The 22794-nt window shown below is 41.3% G+C and overlaps 1 protein-coding gene and 1 pseudogene across 2 annotated transcripts in view; one reads left to right on the top strand and one right to left on the bottom strand.

Moving 5' to 3' along the window:
• The first annotated feature begins 396 nt into the window (after nucleotides 1-396).
• The window catches only part of RNF125 (ring finger protein 125), a 35290-nt gene continuing 12892 nt past the window's right edge, over nucleotides 397-22794 (top strand). Inside the window, exons 1-4 of one of the 2 annotated variants that reach the window (XM_045781887.2) lie at nucleotides 397-1423; nucleotides 15011-15164; nucleotides 18959-19053; nucleotides 21185-21275. In XM_045781887.2, coding sequence (XP_045637843.1) covers nucleotides 1260-1423; nucleotides 15011-15164; nucleotides 18959-19053; nucleotides 21185-21275 — 504 coding nt within the window. In that variant the 5' untranslated portion in view covers nucleotides 397-1259. The remainder of the gene's footprint in view (nucleotides 1424-15010; nucleotides 15165-18958; nucleotides 19054-21184; nucleotides 21276-22794) is intronic. The other variant, XM_045781885.2, reaches the window with a different exon arrangement.
• Nucleotides 13262-13340, bottom strand: LOC148108495 (small nucleolar RNA SNORD36; annotated as a pseudogene).

Genomic DNA, 22794 nt, shown 5'->3' with positions numbered 1-22794 from the left:
ATTACTTGTGTCTTCTCATTAAAAGTGAAGTCTGGTGAAAACTGGGTGAAGTTTATGGGATTGGTATGTATTACTTGTATTATTGCATGGTGTATAGTGTGGGTCATATATTACTATGTGTTGTGTATAAGTGATAAGCATGTGAATCTGTAATTATCTCAAAATAAATGTTTTGGTTTTGGTTTTTTAAAGTAAGTTCTGTGAGAACTGGGATTTTGTCTCCTTATCAGGGACTTTGTTCCTATCACTGGCATGCAGTGGACACTAAAGAAATCTTATTAAATGTGTGGCTTTTTTTTTTTAAGATTTTATTTATTTATTTATTTGAGATAGTGAGAGCAAAGCAGAGGGGGAGGAGCAGAGGGAGAGGGGCAAAGGAGAGGGAGATGCCGACTCCCTGCTGAGCAGGGAGCCCTATGTGGGGCGCTATCCCAGGACCCCAATATCATGACCCAGCAAAAGGCCTTCGCTTAACGGACTGAGCCACCCAGGCCGCCTACATGTATGATTTATTAAATGATACATTCGGTCATGTCTAAAATAAGGTGGGGTAGGGAGTAGGAGCAACATCAGAAGACCCTGAGCGGAGGAAACTGAGGTGGTAGAATTTAGCAGTAGAACCCTTGTCCTAGAGTTGAGATTCAAATCTGGGTCTCCAGAACCCCTTTCACCGCCCCAATGCTATCTCTCCATTGGTGGAGTATTTATTCGAGGACTCAAGTCCTGGTTAGCCCTGTCTTAGGAGACGCTCAGTCATAGATCGTCTTTGTTGCCTATTATGATTACAACAGTGCAGCGCAGACATCACCTTACAAATGGGTTCTGGTTCACATAAAGCACGACCAGACCCACACTCTCTTGAACTTGCAAGAATGGGTAAGGAAGATGTATGATAGATGTAAGATAGCCCGGAAGGCTCAGTGCCGGCCCAGGTCTCCAGCTCCGCAGTTGAGGTTTCAGGTTTCAATCCTCCCAGGAGCACGGGCTGTCGCAGCGCGCACCGTGCGGCTGCCGCCTCCGCCTGCACGTCTCCGCTAAGGCAGCACGCGAAAGCCAGTTCCAGGCGCGGCCGCGCACTCGTCTGCCCTAGACGGAGGTTGGGCGCCGCGGCTGAGCTGCTGCTAGGCTGCTCTAGCTGGGCGCGCTGGGAGGCGGCGATCGCAGCTGGGCCGGGACTTCCTTCCTCTACCGCAGGACAACAAAACAACCCGGCAGCAGGCACTGAGCTCTTGGCAGTTGTCTGGGCGAGAGGTGCAGCGATGGGCTCCGTGCTGAGCAGCGACAGCGGCAAATCCGCCCCCGCCTCGGCCGCCCCGCGGGCCCTGGAGCGCAAGGGGGACCCCGAGCTGCCCGTCACGTCCTTCGACTGCTCCGTGTGCCTCGAGGTGTTGCACCAGCCCGTTCGGACCCGCTGTGGCCACGTGTAAGTGCCAGGGGAGCTCGGCTTGCGCGCCCACTTCTGGGGAGAGTGAGGTTGGGGGAGCTGAGAGCATGGGGGATTTCGGAAGCCACCGCCTGAAGGGAGCTACTGCAGGGAGACACCCGGACCCGTCGAGTCCAGGCCACGGGAAAAATGACCGTTCGGAAGGTGACACAGGATTTCAGGAGGCGAAAACAGCAACAAGCGGGCCCTGCAGCGCCTCCCGTCACCCCGCCCCATGCCCGTTGCTGCTTGATCCCGAAGCCCAGGTGTAGAGCCCAGGGGTGGGGTTCCCAGGCGCGGGGTCCTCCAGGAGCCAGGGCTCACCAGCGGGGGAGGGTGCTCTTAGCTGGACAGCCAGCACTCGCTTGGGCACAAGGCAGTGGGCTCCTGCTGAGCAGTTATCCCGCTGAGCTCAATTAATCGGGAGGTGCTTACCCCCCTCCTCAGGTCGGTTTTGTTTTGCTGGCTCTCTGCACGTGTTCCAGAACGCTCCCTGAGGAGAGCCTCTTGAGCAAACAAAGATCTGTGCAAACTGTCCTTCCACCCCCACCTCCCTTTCCTAATACAGACACTCAGGACCCTCAAAGATCAACTCAAATTAGAACAACCAAGTGACTGTAGTCTTCAGAGTTTAAGTACCTGTCAGGGTGGGGCTGGGACTTGAACGTTCGCACCAAGCCCTTGAGTGTAGCCCTTTAAAACCCAACCACGAAGTGACGGGAGGTTGCAGACAAACCTACCTGCCTTATGCAGCGCTTCCCTAAATCGATGAAAAGTATAGATAAAATTGAGTAGTTTCTAAAAAGAGTTTGAAAACAAAATCCCTATATAAAATTGGCACGTCGTTAATGTGTGCTTGAGTAACGAGTAATGGGAGTTGAATCTGTGGATTCGTGTTCTCTGTTTACGTAGAAGCTTTCTCCGTGGCTGCGCGGCTGTGCGACCGAGTGTGTGCGTGTTGGGGTGGGCGGAGGGGGGAGGAGTTGCACAGAGCGAGAGCGGAAGCCCACTTAATGTCTTCTTTGGCCGACCGTTTCACTATAGTTTGATGAAGCGCCAGGGCAGTACCGCAATGGCTAGTAAGTGCTTTCGGCTTGCCAGGGGGAAATACCATATTATAAATGCAAGGGCACAAAATGTTTTTCAAAGGGCTTAGGTGGTCCTTGACACCTATAGACTAGTAACTGAGAGGCACCACTGAAAAGCCGGTGTGATCCAGGAAGAAAAATGCAGCCCACACAATGTTTAAATAGAGAGTGCCCTGGTCATTATTTTGTGGCTGTATTTTCAAGGCCTGTTGTTTCAGCTTTGTACTTTAAACTCAAGTCTAATTGACCTCCTGACTGATTACTGATGTTGTTTCCCAGCTGTCCAGATGTAGCTCATTGACATAAATCCCAAGGCCAAGACGGGAGCCAAGATACCATTGTGTAACAGTATAACATATTGATTAGTTCAGGGTGATAACCATGGGTAAATTTAGTCAGTATGAGCATTAAAACTTTAAAGTTGCACCAAAGATGCACAGTGGGCGTCGAGTCTTGAAGATTCCTTTTGTAGAACTGAATTGGGTGTCTTCAATATCGGAGATTGTTATCTGATTGGGGATTGTTTTCCCTGATTTGGATTTTGAAGGCTGTAACTTACTGTTTGCAGTGTTTTTGCCTCCACGGAAGGATAATATAAATGTGTAAAAAGTTAAATCTTTTGTTTAATCTTTTTCTTTGTTAGAGTTTGAATAGGAAGCCAGCAACTGGAAAAACAGTCATGAAATAGCACAAGGGCTGGACGAATGGCCTTCCCTCACTTGACTGTTCTTTGTTTTGACAAATCTATGTCCATTGTTCTGGCTGTGGGCAGAATTTCCATATTCCTCCTTTTGGCAAATTTACTTGGGCCCCTTCCACTTTATAAATGTTAACTAGAGTTCCTTCTGAACGGGAGATGGGGTGAGTGCTGCTAACACCATTTGTGCTTCCTAAGTGAATTACTCTCTTCCATTGACCTTAAATTGGAAAATGAAGAAATGCAAATGAAATCTCTCTACATTATCCCCTATTGAAGCTAATTTCCAAACTTGTTGAACTCATTTGTTGATGCTTATTTCTGTTTATAAACCTATTTCAAGTCAAGCAAGTTATTAATAATGGTAAAAATACATTGAATGAATATGTATGTAGCACTCTATAAATGGTAGAAACAGTGGGTTTGAGAGAGAACAGGATTTGAAATTCAGCCCTGCCACTGACCAGCTGTGTGACCACCACGTTGCTTCATCTCTTTGACTATTTCTTCATTTGTAAAATAGGGTGAATAATGGAATTTTTATGAGTTTTTAAAAAAATGTAAAAGTGGCCCATCATAAATCCTCAACACATAATTTCTATTTCCTTTAAAGTCCTTCCACAAAGCAAAAACCCAGAAATGGGTATTATTTCTTATCTATATTTCTTTTGGAATAAAACTGGGCCACAAAAGAGATCCATAACATTTCTAAGATGTCCCAGATAACCTTCCTTTTAGCTTGGTTCTTTTTCCTTTGGTGGACTTTAATTTAAGAAGTTCTATTTTAACGTGCTGTCATTTCAAATTGACTTTATTCATATCTCTGTATCAGTTGTTAAAACAGTTTTTGGGGAAAAGGCCTCCTACCTCTGCCTTATCTTCCTTTATCAGTGGGTTGGGGGAGGGGGTAGATAAGTTGAAGCTGTATAAGTGAAACTGAAAGGGAATCCGATTTACATTTAAAATAAGTATTTATAAAGAAATGTGTTGACCGGTTGGGTATGATAGATAAAGGGGGAGTAAGGAGTGGAAGACAACTCCCTAACAGGTGACAGAGATAAAAGGGGGCAGAGTTCAGCTCCAGAGGTAATGAACTCAGGTTGGGGCTTGTCAAGTGTATAGTATCTGATAGGGAGGTACCCAAATGGAAATATCCCGAAGGTACTGGGAGAATGGTTTGGGGAAGGGTCAGAGCTGGAGCTAAGGGAGTTACCTAAAAGGATCAAGAGGTTGAGAATGGGTCTAACAAAGCTAATAGGTACAGCAGACTGGAGCATATTCGAAGATACGAAGAGCCACATCTTCATTGAACTGTGTTGGACTAAATTGCTCTAAGTCACATAATTTGTCTAATTTTTAAAATTTAACTGTTGAGGATAATTCTGAAGGGCTTTCAGGTAAGCGGATTAAAACTTTCCATTTGTGGTCAAGTACAGCCTGCATCAAATTAGTACTTCTCTAAGTAGAGTCCGAGAGTTTCCTGATGAGTTTTCTTTTCTTTTCTTTTTTAAAGACTGGCACGGGAAGGCAAATGCACAGTTGTTTTTTTTTTTAAAGATTTTATTTATTTATTTGACAGAGAGAGACAGCCAGAGAGAGAGGGAACACAAGCAGGGGGAGTGGGAGAGGAAGAAGCAGGCTTCCAGCAGAGGAGCCTGATGGGGGGCTCGATCCCGCACTGGGTTCATGCCCTGAGCCAAAGGCAGACGCTTAACAACTGAGCCACCCAGGCACCCCCCCTGATGAGTTCTCAACTGACCCATAAATATACATCAGTGCTTTCATTCTTTTTCAAAAATTTAGCATATTTTATTTTTTATTAAAAAAATTTTATCAAGGTATGATTGACATATAATATATTAGTTTCAGGTGTTCAACATAATGATTCAATCTTTGTATATATTGGAAAATGACCACCACAGAAAGTCTAGTTAGCATCTGTCAGCATACATAGTTACAGATTTTTTTCTTGTGTTGAGAACTTTTTAAGATCTATTGTCTTGGCACCTTTCAAATATACAGCCTAATATTATTAGCTATAGCCAGCATGCTGTACATTAGAGCCCCATGACTGATTTATAACTGGAAACTTGTACCTTTTGACCCCCTTTCACCCATTTTGCGCCCCTTTCATTCTTAGAGGAGGTGTGCAATCCCAAAGACTTCTTTTTTCACATAAGATGAAAACTGTTTGTCTTATTATTACACATATTTGTTACCTACTTCTATATTATCTGCTAGTGAGGGTTCTCCTGAGAAACAACCAATAGTGTATGCATGTGTGTGTGTGTGTGTGTGTGTGTGTGTGTGTATGTGCGGGTGTGAAAAAGACTGATTTTAAGGAATTGCCTTATGTTATTGAGGATAATCTCTTTACTCAAAGTCAGCCCATTATAGATGGTAACCACATCTACAAAATACGTGCACAGCAACACCTAGATAAGGTTTGATTAAATAGTGGAGTACTATAGCCTACCCAAGTTGAACAGAAGACGAACCATCACATCTACCAACCGAGTTTTTAAGGGTGTTTAAAATCTGGTTATCAAAAACAAAAGTTAGATCATGATCAGGCTTTGCTATAGGCCCTTTAGAATTTTGCTAAGTCGTTTGGCTGTCAGACGACTGTGCACACACCTATGTGTTGCTCAAGCAGACGGTAGGAATCCGCACAATGTTCTTTGAAATAAAAACCTTGTTCATTTACTTCACCCTTATCATTTTGGTTTGTTATGGGTTGTTCGGTTAGGTCTGCTGTGGCAGGGAGTGCTGACATTTATTGGTGCAGCAAATACGCTCTGTTATGTGCTGAGCACATACCCTCCTGGAGCTTGTACATTCTCATGCGGCAGGTGGACGATAAACAAGACTGGAGCGTGGATATGTCGCCTGTTATACAGTGACGGGTGTTAAGGATAAAAAAAAAAATAAGCAAGGAAATGGGATAGGACGTATGTGGGGGAGTTGCAATTTTAAGATATTTAGAGCAGCACTTCTCAAATTATCGGCTGTAAAGAACCAGTGAGGTTTTGTTTGTTTTGTCGTGTTTTTAGCCCATCGCTGACCAATACTTTTATAAAATAAAAAAATGTGTTATGGAAAAATGAAATTTAAAAATACCAAAGATACATAAAATACAAGCCCTCGTTTTTAAAATTATGAATTACATTCAACAGACATGACATTATTCTGGCAGATTTCTATACAAGACAGAATTGACCACTGGATTTAGTAATGTGGAGGCTCTTGGTGACCTTGAGAAGAGCAGTTTCAGTGGGATGGTGGGCGCCACAGCCTAATGGAGTGGGCTTGTGAGTGATCATAGGAGCCGGAGACGGGGCGTAGAAGGCCCTTTCATGGTGTTGGGAAGCAACGTGAAGGAGAGAAATCGGGGCAACAGCCGGAAGGAGAGGTGGGATGAAGAGAGGGTTCCTTAAAATTTTTTTTTCTTTTAAGAGAAGATAAATGGAATATTCTGTATGGTTATGGAAATGAACCAGTAGGGAGGGAGAAAGTGATGCACAGGAGAAGAGAGAATTTCGGGAGCAATGCCCTTGAGTAGGAGAGAGGAGCTGGGACTTACCGCGGGGATTGGGGGCCAAGGGAAGGCTTGGCCTTAGCAGGAGAATGGACGGTTCATCCATTTCATGGGATGTAGGGCATTAAATGGGCACAGAGGCAGAGAGTTGAATTGAAGAGGTGGAATATCGTGGAAGTTCCCATCTGATTTCCAGTTATCATTGACGTATTATTTGACCTGTGATTTGACTTTAGGACGAAACTTTGAAGTTTAAGTATGAACATCCAGGCCCCTGATGCTAAAACCAGTGTATATAGAATGCTTCCTCCTCCCAGTGTGCTTGGGTACGCGTCACTTAAAATGGGATGGTTAGAGTCTTTGGTACCATCAAGGTCCAAAAACTCTGGAGAGCCTTTGCTCTAGGAAAGGAATGCTACTCTCTACATTGCCACTCCTTCAAGGTCTGGCACTTAGTAGGTGTTCAATATTCGTTGAATTAATGGATGATTCTAAAATACCATGCAGTTGGAATACTTTGGTGAATGCCCCTCAGGTGGGATCAACCACTCTACCGTGCCAGCCAATGGGTGCGGTGTGGTTGATTAATAGAAGTCCCATGATAGTTTCTGAACTCCATTCTTTTTATGGGGTTACTCATCTGTCCCTGGATTACTGAGAATTTCAGAAAGATGTAATTAAGCTGGCCTCAAATTTGCCTCCTCTGGTGGTTGGACTGCTCTGTGTTTACTTAGTAACATTAGTATTGTCACAGGCAAATTAAATATTAGTGATCTATTAAATTATGTATTCTCTAACACACAGAACCTAAATAATGTAGCAGATGGAGTTTTATGCCCAGATTTTTCCTTAGAACTTGGCTGCCGGCCCATGGACCAGCAGCATTACAGAATGTTGGGCCCCATCGCCCACCTCCTGAATCAGAATCTGCATTTAAATAGGATATTCAGGTGATTTACAGTCACTTTAAAATTTGAAGCAGAGCTTTAGCTAGCCCTACTTAATGGGCAGTAAAATACAAGTTGAGGACTGCGTTTGAAGGTTCAAGAGAGGCAGCCCACCAAGATTTTAAGTTAAAGGAAATAAAATTTTCTTGAGGGGGTTAAATTTTAAATCAACACATAATGCGGTTTAGAGATATGCAGAGTCAGGTTTTGGAGGCTGAATGATTCGCAGGATGAACTTTGAGTGGAATCTAATTGAATACAGAAATAACATCAGAGGAAATCTCAGGGGAGTGGGCGCCGGAGGTCTTTGCTCTAGGAAGAGCTGAACTCAGGCCTGTCAGGGCTGATCTGTGTAGGTGAAGAGGGAGTGGGTGTGTGTGTGTGGGGGGTGTTTGTTGCCTTACATTGGAATATTTTAGCCTGAGACTCTTATTGTCACATTGAATAATAATAACAATTCCCCTTAGTCTATACATTGTCAAGCTCACCAAGCCCGCTCAAGATTTTCATTCAGCTTCGTATTGCCATCCCCACAGTGAGGCAACCTAGTGTTGAGAACATAAATAAAAAATAAAATAAAATAAAATAAAATAAAATAAAATAAAATAAAATAAAAAGTAAGATAAATAAATAAAATGTTAGATCATGTTGCCAACGGCTCTTGCAGAGTCCTATTTGGGGACCATGTCCGAATACTTATTTTGCCTGTCTAGGGGCCCCATGGAGTCCCTAATTCATCCCTTCCCTCCTTAAATCAGTTTTACCTCTTGAGACTGGGTACCTAATTTTACCCAGTGTCCTCAGCAAGCCTTTCCTCATTTTTCTACAATGCTTTGCTGACCTCTTCATTATAAAGGGTTTTTATTGATAATCACTTAATTTAGGGAAACAGAAAGGGGTTAATAAAATTATCAAAGGGAGCAGGGTCTTTAAGTTTCCATCTGGTTTCAAAGTTCTTAGAATTATTATCATTATCCAGTTCCGAATTCATGTCTTCAGGGGCTGCAAACTGCAAAGTGATGTGAATGAATGTGGAGGGTGCGTCCTCCGCAGGACGGGGGTGCCGGCCCGTGACCACATGGGAACTGAGTTCAGAGCTGGAGGAGACTCGCTTTGAAAAAGAAGCCAGGAATTTGGGTTTAGCTGTAAAATCTGATTTTTTTTTTTTTTTAATGTTTAGGGGGGAGGGGCAGAGGAAGAGAATCCTAAGCAGGCTCCACGCCCAGCACGGAGCCTTGACTGAGCCACCTGGGCACCCCACAAAATCTGATGTTAAAGCAGTGGCAACTCACTGAGAATTTTTTGAAAACATTGAACTGGCCAAAAAAAAAAAAAAAAAGTTATTGACTTCTATCCTCAGCTTTCGTCTTTCACCTAATCTCTCCTCATTCTGATTGTGTCTTTTTGTGATTCATCATTCTCAACCACCTTATGAAGGTGGGGAGGGGGCAGACAAATATCTCCTTAGGTTTGTGTTCATTTCTATCCCTTGGGTTCTTTCAGAAGAACCTAATACCCTTCCTTATTTATGCGAATGTTGGGCCCTGCCCAGAAAATTCTCCTTTGATCTGTTCCTCATAACTGATTTAGTTATTTCAGTTTACTGAGTAACTATTATGTGCCTGGGGTTGTGGAGGAGGGAGGCCTGCAAGATTCTGAATGGGTCTGAGCTGTGTGTATTTCTGTGATCTGCTTCGTGCAATGTTGTTGTTTCTGGCCTGTTGTCACTGGGGCACTTTTATTTTGTTGTGTTGTTTTTCAGCTTTATTGAGGTGATATAATACAATTCACACAAAGTGTACAAGGTGATGAATTTTGGTAATTATATAACTTCCTCCGCAAACGAGATCTAGAACAGTTAATTCCATTACCCTAAAAGTTTCCTTCAAATCCTTTGTAGGCAATCCCCTCCCCAAACTCCTGGCTCCAACAACCCCATCTGCTTTCTGTCACTAAGTTTTGGAATCATACAATAAGTAGTCTTTTGTGTTTGACTTCTCTCACTTAGTATAATATATTTGTTGTCATTTGGTGTGTTGTAAGTCCCTTTGCCCCACTGCCAAAATAAATCCTAAATCTGTCTGTCCACTTACACTGCCTTCTATTCATGGTCTAAGCCATCATCCTCTCTTGAACTGACTCTTACAATGGCTTAAACCTGAGCTCCTCACTGCTGTGGCTCTTGTACCTCTGTAGTCTGTTCTTTGCGTAAGAATCAGAGTGATCTATGTAATGCAAATCAAATTGTGTTGCCCTCCTACTTAAAACCCTCCAGTGCCTTCCCATCACCCTTACTACAGCTTTATGCTCTGTCTCCTGCCCACTTTACTCCCCCTCCCACATCTCCACTTAACTCCCCCTGGGGCCACCTGCCTTTCAGGCGTGCTGGCTTTCTATACTTCCGCAGGATGGTCCCTATCTCTTGTACCCTTTGTTTTCAGTTTGGAAAAACCATTCCCAGCTCTTTCTTAGAGGGGCATCTTCAAGTATCATCTCCCAGACCACCCATCTAAATGCTCCCCTGCCGCACTCTATTTTTATTGTCAACTGTTTCCTTCTTCTCAAAGCATTTATCATTTGCCAGTCTATTTGTTTACCTGCTGCTTATTGCCTTCCACTTCATTCTAGAACTCTGAGAGCAGGGGCTTTAGGCACTGCCACAATTTCATCCCTGGCCTGAGTAGCTGGCAACAGTACGTTATTGCTAGAAATTTCACCAGTGCATGAATGCTTATATGGGTGGGTCTAGGGACGTTTTGTGCAGATTTATCATTCTCTCTCATAGTCTTCCCTATAACCATGGATTAACTGTTCTGGCCAAAAGCTACACATACCCAGGTGTAGACGGTTTGTATTTTCTCTCTTCAGCCTTTTATTGTATTCCAAATTGTTCTGTGCTCTTTACGTTTATTTAAATAATCATAAATGCAGTGTAATCTTTTCCTCACACTGAATTTGGATGCCCTTAAAAATATATATTTTTAAATGTTTTTCTCTTCGTGTTCCATTAAAAATTTCAGGCCTCTCATCCTCCAGACATTTCCCTTCTTAATCACAACTGAATTTTTCTCACGAGTAAAGAAAATTTAAGTCACAGTAAGGTGGTTAACTTTCTCTAATATTTTTTTCCCTAACATCTTTCAAACATGGAGCTAAGTTGAAAGAAATGTACAGTGAACACTTATATATCCACTACCTAGAGTCTATAATTATTAATTTTGCTATATTGCTTTTATCTCTCATTTTATCACATACCTATCCATCATCAATCCATCTTCTTTTTGGATTCATTTTCAGAGTAGGTTACATGATCAGCAAACTCTATATCCTTCTTATATCAAGATGCATAATATTGGGTCACCTGAGTGGCTCAGTCGGTTAAACGTCGGCCTTCAGCTCCAGTCATGATCCTGGGGTCCTGGAATTGAGCCCTGTGTCAGGCTCTCTGCTCAGTGGGGAGCCTGCTTCTCCCTCTCCCTCTGTCCCTCTGCTCATGCTCTCTCTCTTACTTGCTCGCTCTCTCTCTCTCAAATAAATAAATAAATAAATAAATAAAATCTTTTTAAAAAGATGCATAGTATTAACCAGACTTTAGTATTTATTACTAAATTATACATGTAGTGAAGTGAACACATCCTAGGTACAACCCCTGTTGTGGTACAGAATATTTTTATTATGTCCACATAGTTCCCTCATGTCCCTTCCCAGTCATTCCCTGTCCATGTATCCCCATGGGCAACCATTGGGATTTTTTTCTCTACCATAGATCAGTGTTGCCCATTCAAGAACTTCAAGTTAGTTAACATATAGTATATTATTAATTTGGGGGTGGAATTTAGTGATTCATCAGTTGCATATAATACCCAGTGCTCACCCCAACAAGTGCCGTCCTTAATGTCCATCACCCAGTTACCCCATCCCCCCACCCACCCTCCGCTCCAGCCGTCCTCAGTTTGTTTCCTAGAGTTAAGAGTCTCTTATGGTTTGTCTCCTTCTCTGTTTTTATCCTATTTTTTTCCTTCCTTTCCCCTATGTTCATCAGTTTTGTTTCTTAAATTGCACATATGAGTGAAATCATATGGTATTTGTCTTTCTCTGATTGACTTATTTCGCTTAGCATAATACACTCTATTTCCATCCACCTTGCTGCAAATGGCAAGATTTCTTTTTTTCTGATGGCTGAGTAATATTCCATTGTTTATATACACATCTTCTTTATCCATTCATCTGTCGATGGACAGCTGCACTCTTTCCATAGTTTGGCTATTGTGGACGGTGCTGCTATATACATTGGGGTGCATGTGCCCCTTCAAATCACTATTTTTGTATCCTCTGGATAAATACCTAGTAATCCAATTGCTGGGTCATAGGTTAGCTCTATTTTTAACTTTTTGAGGCCCCTCCGTACTGTTTTCCAGAGTGGCTGCACCAGTTTGCATTCCCAACTACACTTTGCTTTCTAAGAGGTTTTATTTTTGAGCTATCTTGTTTTTGTGCCTTGTTATATAGCTTACACACACAGACACAGACACACACACACACACACACACACACACACACACACACACATTACCTAAACCTGAATGGCCCTGTATGGATTCTAATTAGACAATTCATTTAATGCTTGATCACTTACATACTTTTTATGCTAATGTACTAGAGTAGGGATGTTAAATTCTCCAGTTCACAAGACTCAAATTTGATAAATTTACCTCTAAGGGGAGACTTTTAACCTTAGATTTTTGTTTTGAACTAAGAGGTTCTGCAATCTTATTTCTGTACCCGAAAAAGCGAGACTTAAGCTGCAGTGGCATCCATTCCTCTCCTTATTGGTAACACTTTAGAGTCATGGTTTTTATGTACTCATAACCAGCAAGTTCGGTCTGTTCCAGAACACCTTAGTCTTGATGTGTTTTCTCCATTTAATAATCACTTTTGTTAAAATGGGTACAGCTAATTGACCGATCTATGGGATTTGCAACTAATATTCTCATAGAATGCAGTAAGGTCTATCTGATGCTCATTTGAGAGTTTCATGCCACATGTAACACCATTGTGCAAACATAAGGGAGTTACAGTGAGGGACTTGATTTTTTTAAATGCCTTAAGTGTGCTACTTTTCATGTATATCGACTAGGCATTTCCAGTGTTGTCGTTATCAGTTGTGGTTACAAAAACACGTGCAAAAGCAATTCCTCACTGGGAGGAATCGAGGTGACTTAAAGAGGACTGCAGATCTTTCCCAACTCACAGTGGGGTTATGTCCCGATAAGTCCACCCTAAAAAGTAAGTCAAAAATGCACTTAATACACCGAACCTACCAAACATCATAGTTTAGCCCCGTCTGCCCTAAGTAGGCTCAGAACAGTTACATTAGCCTGCAGTTGGGCAAAATCATCTAACACACAAAGCCTATTTATAATGAAAGTGTTGACTATCTTGTGTAATTTATTGAATACTGTACTGAAAGCGGAAAACAGAATGGTTGTCTGGGTGTAGAGTGGTTGCAAGCTCTCAGTTGTTATCTGCATGGCTGACTGGGAGCTGCCCAGCATTGCAAGAAGAGGATTTACTGCCTACTGGGAAAAGCTCAAAATTCGAACTTCGAAGTACGGTTTCTACTGAATGAGTATTTGCATCACTGTAAAGTCAAAAAATTATAAGTGGATCCATTGTACATTGGGGACCTTCCACGCATACTTTTGAGCCCCTTTCAAAACTGTTTGAAGTTCAAAGTACTACTGTCTCCAGGCTGTGTAAACTTGGCAAGTTGTGACACCTCTCTGAACCTCTGTTTGCCTCCAGTCAAGGGAGGAGAGAGCAGAGCAGCATGCTAGGATTACTCCGAATGCTAACTGAGATCATGTCTGTCAGCGCCCACCACAGGGCTCGACACCAATATTAGTCTTCTGTTTGTAATGGTATGAAATGGTATGAAACTCAAGTAAGTCGTGAGGAAAGGGAAAGACTTCCATTGACCAAGAAAACAAAGTATCATCTGCTTGCTCCTAAGTCATGTAAACGAACAATTCCTGTCATAACCCTAGATGTTGTATGAGGATTACAACTTGAGAATCTGGACCACTTGTAATAAGTACCCTTCAAGATGACACTCGAGAACCACTTCTTGGGGACTCAAAGAAATGCAAGGGCAGGTTGGGTCTTAGAACTTACAGTTCATCGCCTGAAGTACGAAGAAGTGAAATACAGCAGAGGACTCAGATCTTGTCCTCAGCAGGGGATTGTGGGCACCTTGACTGAGGTCCCACCGGATTGGATCTCATATAAGAAGTGGAGTTCCTGCAGAGCGATATCAGGGTGCTGTTCCAAGAAAAAGAGGAAATGGACGCTGGACAGGCATAAACATCAAGCAGATGCCTCAAGAACAATGCAAATGTCAGCATCCTCTGTGTGCGTCTGAGAATTTTATAACAGATGCAGGAGAGAGTTCTTTTAAGTGTCAGTCATGGCTAACATAATTGAGAGTTCAGTGGGAAATTTCAATGAACTATATACGTGTGATATGTGAACTTTTCAATATATATAGTATATTTAAATGTTCAAAAGCTTAACTTTTGCCATATATTAATACTCCCAAATAGATAGTGTATGGTGAGGACTTGAAGAGTACGGTCACGGTAATGTGTATAACTTACCTAAATGTCATTTGTACTTTTGTGTGCACTTAGCCCTCAACAGCTCCCATAAACAGGTCCAGATTTTCTGTGAATGCTGGTGATTATGCAAAGATTTTATTATGATCCTCTTTAAATAAACCAGAGAACAAAGTTCTTGACTTGGAGGACGTTCCTAATAGTGGTCATTTTGATTACATAATTTTCTATACTTGCGGATGACATTAAAATTATTTTTTAAGCCTGATAACGTGCATGGTATTTTGCCTCCTCGACTTCTTGCTATTTTCTTATCTAACGTACAAAATCCCACTGAGCAGAGACCTATCCCCCCCACCCCACATTTAGGGTAAAATAGGATTAAAGAAAAGAAAGAGCACGTTAGCTATCCTTTGGGTGATGGTTGTAATTCTGCTTATAGGAATGCCATTTCACCACATTGTGCCCTTCTGTTCAAACGAGTGGAGCACGTTTAGTGAGAACGTGTGACTCCAGAGCAGTCTTACTGGGGAAGGTAAGAGGCTGTCTGCCGAGTGGAGGCTGCAGGTGCACCTTTAACATGGTCGTACAGCTCCCAGTGTACAAGGTGTCATTAAAATACACTTTCCACAAAGGAACACATAGTGCTGGCTCCTTTATACCTTTTAAGGAAAATAACGTGTTCTTGGCTTGTTTTGGGTAGATTCTGCCGTTCCTGTATTGCTACCAGTCTAAAGAACAATAAGTGGACCTGTCCTTATTGCCGGGCCTATCTTCCCTCAGAAGGAGTTCCTGCAACTGATGTAGCCAAAAGAATGAGATCCGAGTACCAGAACTGCACTGAATGTGACACCCTGGTATGTGACCCTCTCTCTGCCCGTGCTCAGACGTGCTTAGACCGCCGAGAAAACTGTCACGCGGCGAATCATTTCACCTGCGCCTTTGACTTCATCCTGCCCCGTCTTTCTAAAGTTTATTGTCCCCGCCTCTCCCCTGCCTTTTCTCCGATTTCATATGTGTAGGCTGTAGTGAACTTGGCACCCGACTCCTACCATCTCATTTTTCAAACAAATGTTTTCACCGACCACCTCTGTCTCCTGTCTTCCCATCACTCCCATGACCACCCCCTATCACGTGGCCTCCGTGCCTGCTACTCTTGCAGCCCACCCATGAATAGCTTTATTATTAAATCCAGTGGCATAATCCTGTATTCTGGACTTTGCCGTATTTCTCTCTGTTGATCCTGTCCCCCTTGTTGTGGGTTTCCTTCTTTGATACTGTACTAGCCTGGGTAGATCATGTGAAGTCTTAGAGGCCATGGGAAAGAGTCTAGATTTTATCCTAAATGCAACAGTGAGTCATGGAAAGAGTGTACTCTTTTGATTGGGTTTATATATCTATTTATAAATATTTATTTATCTGAGAGAGAGAGAGATTGAGCACAAGCTGGAGGGGAGGGGCCAAGGGAGAGAAGCAGACTTCCCTGCTGAGCAGGGCACCTGATTGGGGCTCGATCCCAGGACCCTGAGATCATGACCTGAGCCGAAGGCAGATGCTTAACCATCTGAGCCATCCAGGCGCCCCAGATCGGTTTATATTTTTAAGATAACTGCTCTCTCATGTGAGTGGAGAATAGCTTGGAGGGGGCAAGAGCGGGATTGGTGGAGTCAATTCAGTGGTTATTGGGATGAGTCAGGTAAGGAAGCTGGATTCTGGTGAGAGCATTAGATAGGGAATAAGAGATTGTTTCAAGGGGCACTTAGGAGAGAGAATTGAAGGAAATTGGCAACTGACTGGATGTGGGGCTGAGAGTATAAAGTGTCAAAAACACCTCCTGGATTTCTGACATGGGTAGGTGTAGGCGAAGGTGCTGATACGGGGAGCAGATCTGGAGAGGAATCCACACAATTTAAATATGCTAACATCTGAACTGCTAAGGGGGAGATACTATTATACAGAGTCTGGAGATCAAAAGAGAGATATGTGCTATGGGTCTGAATTTTTTTAGAGAACCTTTCTTGATTGTTAATCTACATTATAGCCTGCTACGCTTTCTGAGTACCCTGCCCTCGCTTTCTCTTTTTACTGTTTATCACCCTTTGGAATTACGCTTTTGTGATTTTTAAATTTATGTCAGTTATCCCCACCAGAGTTAAGTTCCGTGAGGTTAAGGACTATGTCTGTTTTATTGGTGACTGTGTATGTACCCAGCACTTTGAAAAATGACTGGCACATAGGTAGTGCTTAATATATTTTTTTGAATATTTATCTAAGACCCAATAACCTACTCATGGCTGTCTGACTACAGAATTTATACACGGTCTTTGGAGTCAGACTTCCTGGGGTCAAATGTGAATTCTCTGACTCATCATTTGTTATGTGGGGACATTATTATCTAAGTTTTTGTTCATTTTTTTGTAAAATGAGGAAAAAGATGGCATTCATGTCACAGAATGGTGAGTAGTTGTAAGGGAAAATGATAAAATATATATGGCATTTAGCACTGTCTGGAACATGGTAATCAATAGCTTTTTACATTGGCAATAAGAGATTATTACTTTGATTTTTTTGTCATCATGTGAAATTCAACATGCACAAAGTCAAACTCACTATAGCATTCTGTCATCCAATTTTTTACCCCACCTTTGGTGTCTGTCAGAAACAAGAACATTTTCTCAACTTTCACCCTAATCATTCACCAGTTTTTTCTATTTTTCCTTTGAGGTATTATATCTGTCTCTTCCTTTTTATGTTATTGCTCTTGCCAGCAATGTTGCCATTCCTTTTAGAGTCATTTTAGACTCGCCTTTTTCTTCAGCGTCCTGGCCGGATCTCCATTCCACGAGGCCTGGCCTTAATATCGCTGTCCCCAGTACCAAACAGTTTCCTGTCCACTTGTCCAGGTGCGGGTCCCCCCCGCCCCCCGTTAGATGATAAGCACCTTTAGAGCAAGAGCAGTGGCTTATGTTTCCTCCGCCATCTCTTACAATGTCTTGTATAATTTTGTGTCTAGACACTCCATGAATTTATCAATTCATTTGTCAGTATACAGTCCCCAGATTTCTAATTTGTATCAAGAATGCTTAGCTTTGTTGTTCGAAGAATACCAAGAGGAAGAAAGAAACTTTTAGGAAAAGTAGTAAAGAGCTGTGAGAGAACTGATGTGTAAAGTTGGATACGAAAGCTTGGAAGACAGTGTGTTCTGACAGCTACCTCAATGGGTCCTAGGTGGATATTGGTAAAACAAGGATTTGTTTTCACTTTTCCACTTGCTTTTATTTTTGGCTTTTGTTAAGCGATCATAACAGTTTCCTTGATGGGGTAGATTTCGTGTTTGAGGTGTAACTTCCGTAGCTCAGCAAAACGAAGCAGGGTGGGTCGACCACCTTACCACAGCTGTACAAAGCTTCCTTTAGCGCAAGATCTTATCAGAGTTTCTAATGAAACAGTTAGTAGAATATGTGTTATTGAGCCAAAGATCCCTCATGGTTAGGATCTCTGAATGTATATCTGGAGGAACAAGGGCTCTTTATTCTGCCTTGGTAAAAATGGACTGTAAGAGCTGTCTTTTATGTTTGCTCTTAATGGGGCCATTAAGTATACTGTGTATTGTGAATTCATGTAATACTGCTGGATATATTATAAAGCCATGGTATTTATATCTTTCCCTGAGGCACAGGATTTCCTTTTACTTACTATGGCCATCTTCAAAATTAAAATCCATCTATTGGTTCTTTTTATCTCTCTCTGTTTTCCTTTCCCTCTGTCTCTTCTCACTGTTTTGTTTTTTTCTTTCCTTTCCTCCATCTTGCTTGCTGTCTTTCCCCTCTCCCCTTTTTCTTTCTCACTTCTTACCATCACCAGGTTAGATAATGGTGTCCAAAAAAAGTAAATTTGAGTTAATATGTCTTTCCACTTTATTTTTTGTTGTTGTTAAAGATTTTACTTATTTATTTGAGAGAGAGAGAGCAAGAGAGAGCATGAGCAGAGGGAGAGGGAGAAACAGGCTCCCCGCTGATCAGGGAGCCTGATGTGGGACTCGATCCTAGGACCCTGGGATCACAACCTGGGCAGAGGGTAGAAGGCAGATGCCCAACTGACTAAGCCACCCAGGTGCCCTGTCTTTCCACTTTAAAAAACATATGCTTTCTAGGGGCATCTGGGTGGCTCAGTGGGTTAAGCTTCTGACTCTTGATTTTGGCTCAGGTCATGAACTCAGGGTCCTAGGATCGAGCCCTGCGTTAGGCTCTGCGCTCAATGCAGTCAGCTTGAGGATTCTCTCTCCTTCTCCCTCTGCCCCTCCACCCCCCAACTCTCATGCATGTGTGTGCACGCTGGCGCGCGCTCTGTCTCTCTCTCAAATAAATAAATATTTAAAAAATAAAAATAAAATAAAAAACATAAGCTTTCTAGAAGAACTAAACTCAAGAACTCAACATTTGGGTCTTCTAAGTGTTAGAGACATTTGTAAAGTGTTTTTCTTGATAATGCCTTAACTTTGTTGTACTCTTGTCGTGAATGCATCCTTTTACTCAGCTGACCCCACGCTATGACCTGATTTGCAATAATGAAAGTAATAAAGCTGGATCGCATAAGACTTCATTGAGCCCCTTTTCAACAGGGACTTTATTTTGAATTTGCTTTTATATAGGTTTGCCTCAGCGAAATGAGGGCACACATAAGATCTTGTCAGAAGTATATAGATAAGTATGGACCGCTGCAGGAACTTGGGGAGACGGCAACCAGGTTTGTTCCAACACAATGCAGTTGAATGTTAAATTTGATATGCCTGTAAAGAAGTTAATAGGTTAGCCTTCTGATTGTGAAAATGTGTGTAGAGTTGTGTTTAGGCTCTGAACCATAACACCTATTATTGGTAGTCATTTGTTAATGGCAATAATTATGAAAGAAGTTTGCTTTCTTTACTTGAAAAACGTTGCACGAGGGGAACCAACCAAGTACTGGAGAGATTGGGAGAACTTCCTCAGACAAGTTTGTATTAAGGAAGATCCAAAAATAGAATGTGGAACTGTTCAAGTTCCGCAAGGCTCTGCTTTCTGACTAACGGCTTGAAGCAGGTCCTGGTTCAGAGACTATTCTTTTTCACCCTTCCACTGCCACTGCTCAGTGCCCCAGCTCATTTCCTCTGGTTTGCTGGTTTGGCTTTAGAAGGTAGGAAGTGACATCTCAGCATATAGGCTAACAAGGAAGAACAGGCCTGGGCCAGGCATCCTGCACCTGTTACCTTTTTGGTGGGTCATCTTTTATGGGGCTGGAGGAAGGATAGAAGTGGTTAGTAGGGGCAGTGGAGAATATTAATCCTTACTTGTTTTTCCTTTAAAAAAAAAAAGAAAAGAAATGAATCTGGGCCATTACTATCGTGATAGGCCATGGCCTATCCTGTAATTACAAAGTTTGGAGTCTCTCTCTCCCAACAAAATAAGGAAATGATTTGTGTTTCCCTCCATAGGCTAATGGCTTGGAAACCATTAAATATACTTATAAGCTCAGCTACGAATTGTGGTAGTCAGTAGGAGTGTGATTTTTTTTCTCTCTCTCTCCTGAAGGAAAATGTTAGTCTTACTTATTTTAAGAAAATACACTCAAAGCTTAAATTTCCTAACCTGAGAGTCTAAATGATTGCCCTGCTTCCTTTTGTTTTACTAGATATTGCTTTGCAAATATATCCATTATTGCAGGATTAGTTTTATACCGGGATCTTATAAATTTTAAATGAGGATTTTAGCTCAAAGCAGAGTATGAATTCTGTTAGATTGGCTGCAAAGACCAATCAGAAGGAAGGATAATAAATGGGTTAAGAAAATGTATGGGTTTGATTGCAAGGTCGATAGGCTTTATGAAAATTTAAAAATATATGCGAGCTAATTTAAATCCTCATTTCTCCTGCTAATTAGAATTAAATAATAAAGGAATTAAAATAACAGAAAATGAGGAGGGTTCTTGATTAATCAGTCTTACAGGATAGATTGATACTTGCATTTAAGATAGAAATCTTTGCTTTACAAAAGAACTTACTACTACATAATTGAAATTTTTAAAATTCTTATGCAGGGAGCTTATCCAGAGTACAAGTGTCGGAACAGGAAGTTCTATCTATGATAGAAAGTGAGCAAAAACTTCCAAGCCTCCATATTGTCCCTGTGAGTTTAAGGTAGCACTGTCCCATAGAACACATAGGTAATTTTATATTTTCCCATATAATTTTTAGTATATTTTATTTAACCGAAGATAGCTTGAGTATTATCATTTGAACGTGTAATCAATATCAACATTATTGAAATATTTTACTTTTTTAAAAATATGAAGCCTTTGAAACTCAGTGTGCATTTTTACTTGCAGCATAGCTCAATTTCATAGCCACGTTTCAAGTGCCAGTAGACGTATACGGCTACTAGCTCCTGTAGCGAACAGCACAGATGGAAGGGACAAATGCCCCTCTGATACACTGGTAGTTATATATGCCAGCGGAGCTGGAGAACAAGTAACACCCAGTTATGTGACCTGCATTAGGAAAGGGGGGAAGAAAAAGAAACAGGGAAAGTAACCCAGGGACAGCTGGGTGATGTGATCCCCCAGTTCCTCAGTTAATGGTGCTCAGATCGCACTTCTCTTCCAAAGAGAATATAGTGCTTCATGTTTGCTATAACTGTTTCTCTACCGTGTCCCTATGAGGATACTTACTTTTCTCATGGGAAAAAACGTGGGCATCTGACCATTATCAGGATGGAAAAATAATGTCAAATCAGGAAGAACGAGGGCTGGAAACTAGATCTGTCTGCATTCTTCTTCTTCTTTTTTTAACCTCTAGTTAAATGCCAACAACTTTAGTAACTTTTATATTCTATGCAATTTCCAGGTGTGTGTGTCCATTTTGTCAGAAGGAATTGGACGAAGACAGCTTGCTGGATCACTGTATTACTCATCACAGATCAGAAAGGAGATCTGTGGTAAGGAATTTCGTTACTATGTAGTTCTACAATGTCTAAATTTAATACACACTGGAATCCATTTAATAGGCCTCTATTTATAGATATATTATTAAAGGATAGTTTATGTCAAGGTTGTGATAATTCCGTGACTATTAACAATATGTGAAAGTGTTGAATTGAAAGTGGTAAGAATTACTAATGTGCAATCATTCTTTCATTTATGAATTTAGACATTCTCTCTTACACATAATTATGGGCATAATCAACTAAGAAGATCAGAATTACATAGTGAAGATCCAACTTTAGTATAATAACCATGGTCACATCCTAAGTAAAAAACATTTTTTAATAATCAAATAGGTTATCATGACAATTTACTAGAAATGAAAAGTAGAAAGTTATTCGTCTTATTCAATCTATTGTTGTATTTCATTGTCTGAGTATCCATATGCTTGCACATTAAATATACATATTGTTCATCATTTCCTAGGTTCATGATGATGCTTCCATTTTTCTTTTCAGCCTGGCATTTTAGTTCTACTTTACAGTGTGGCTTTGATAATTTTCATATTTGTGTAGTTGTGAGGGAAAGCAGGGTGCTGCTGGATACATCCTCACTTACTTAGCTATTTTACTATTTTTTGTACACTTGTTGCCAATTTTAGGATTTGAATTCATATTGTACATTTGAACTTTTCCTTCTATTGGATTTTTTCCTAAGAGGAAATTCCTTAGATTTATCTTCTGGGACCAAGAAAGTGCAGACTTTTTAATAGCTCTTGAAATATACTTCTAAATGCATTCCAGAAAGGTCGAGTCAATTTATATTTGTGTCAGCAATTTAGGAGTAAACCACTTTCACCTTAACCTGGCTAATACTGGGTACATTTATTTTAAAATTAAAATAAAAGACTTAGCAGATATAAAATGATTATTCTGAATTTTATTTTAGTTTTATGGTATAAATATGTATATATTTGTATATAGGTATGTATGTGTGTATATATATCTATATATACAGACATATATGTGTATGTGTGTTGTGTATGTAGATACGAGTTTTGGTTTTTTAAATTTGAGTTTTAAGGGATTTTTTCTATAAAATCCTCTTGGAAAGTGATGAGATCGAAACATATTTAGATGGATAGATAGATAGATAGATAGATAGATAGATATTTATAAACAAGGATAGTTCTCATAACAGTCCTAGAAGATAGGTGTGATTACTTCCATTTTACAAATGATAATTTGAAGCTCAGAGAGGTTAACTAAGTCTTGTAAGGTCCCAGAGCTGGTTAAGTAGCTAGCCACAATTTGAACACAATAGTCTAGCTCCAGAGCATGGTGAACCCCTGTGGTCTACTAGCAAGTTCACAAGAAAAGCCACACAGTACAGTCGAAGGTATTTGTTATTGATCCTAATGGTTTAGGGGTTTCGGTTCTTGGAATGGCTTGGTATGTGTTGGGAGAGCGGGAGAGATTATCATGGGCTTTTACTGCCCTGGTTGCTCTGTGGGAAGAACTGGGCTGTGGAGCC

This window comes from Ursus americanus, chromosome 19 (genome assembly GCF_024610735.1).
Source record: "Ursus americanus isolate L20-20 chromosome 19, mUrsAme1.1.p, whole genome shotgun sequence".
Taxonomy (NCBI): Eukaryota; Metazoa; Chordata; class Mammalia; order Carnivora; family Ursidae; genus Ursus; species Ursus americanus.
Note: the sequence above shows the minus strand (reverse complement) of the source record. Positions and strands in the feature narration are given on the sequence as shown.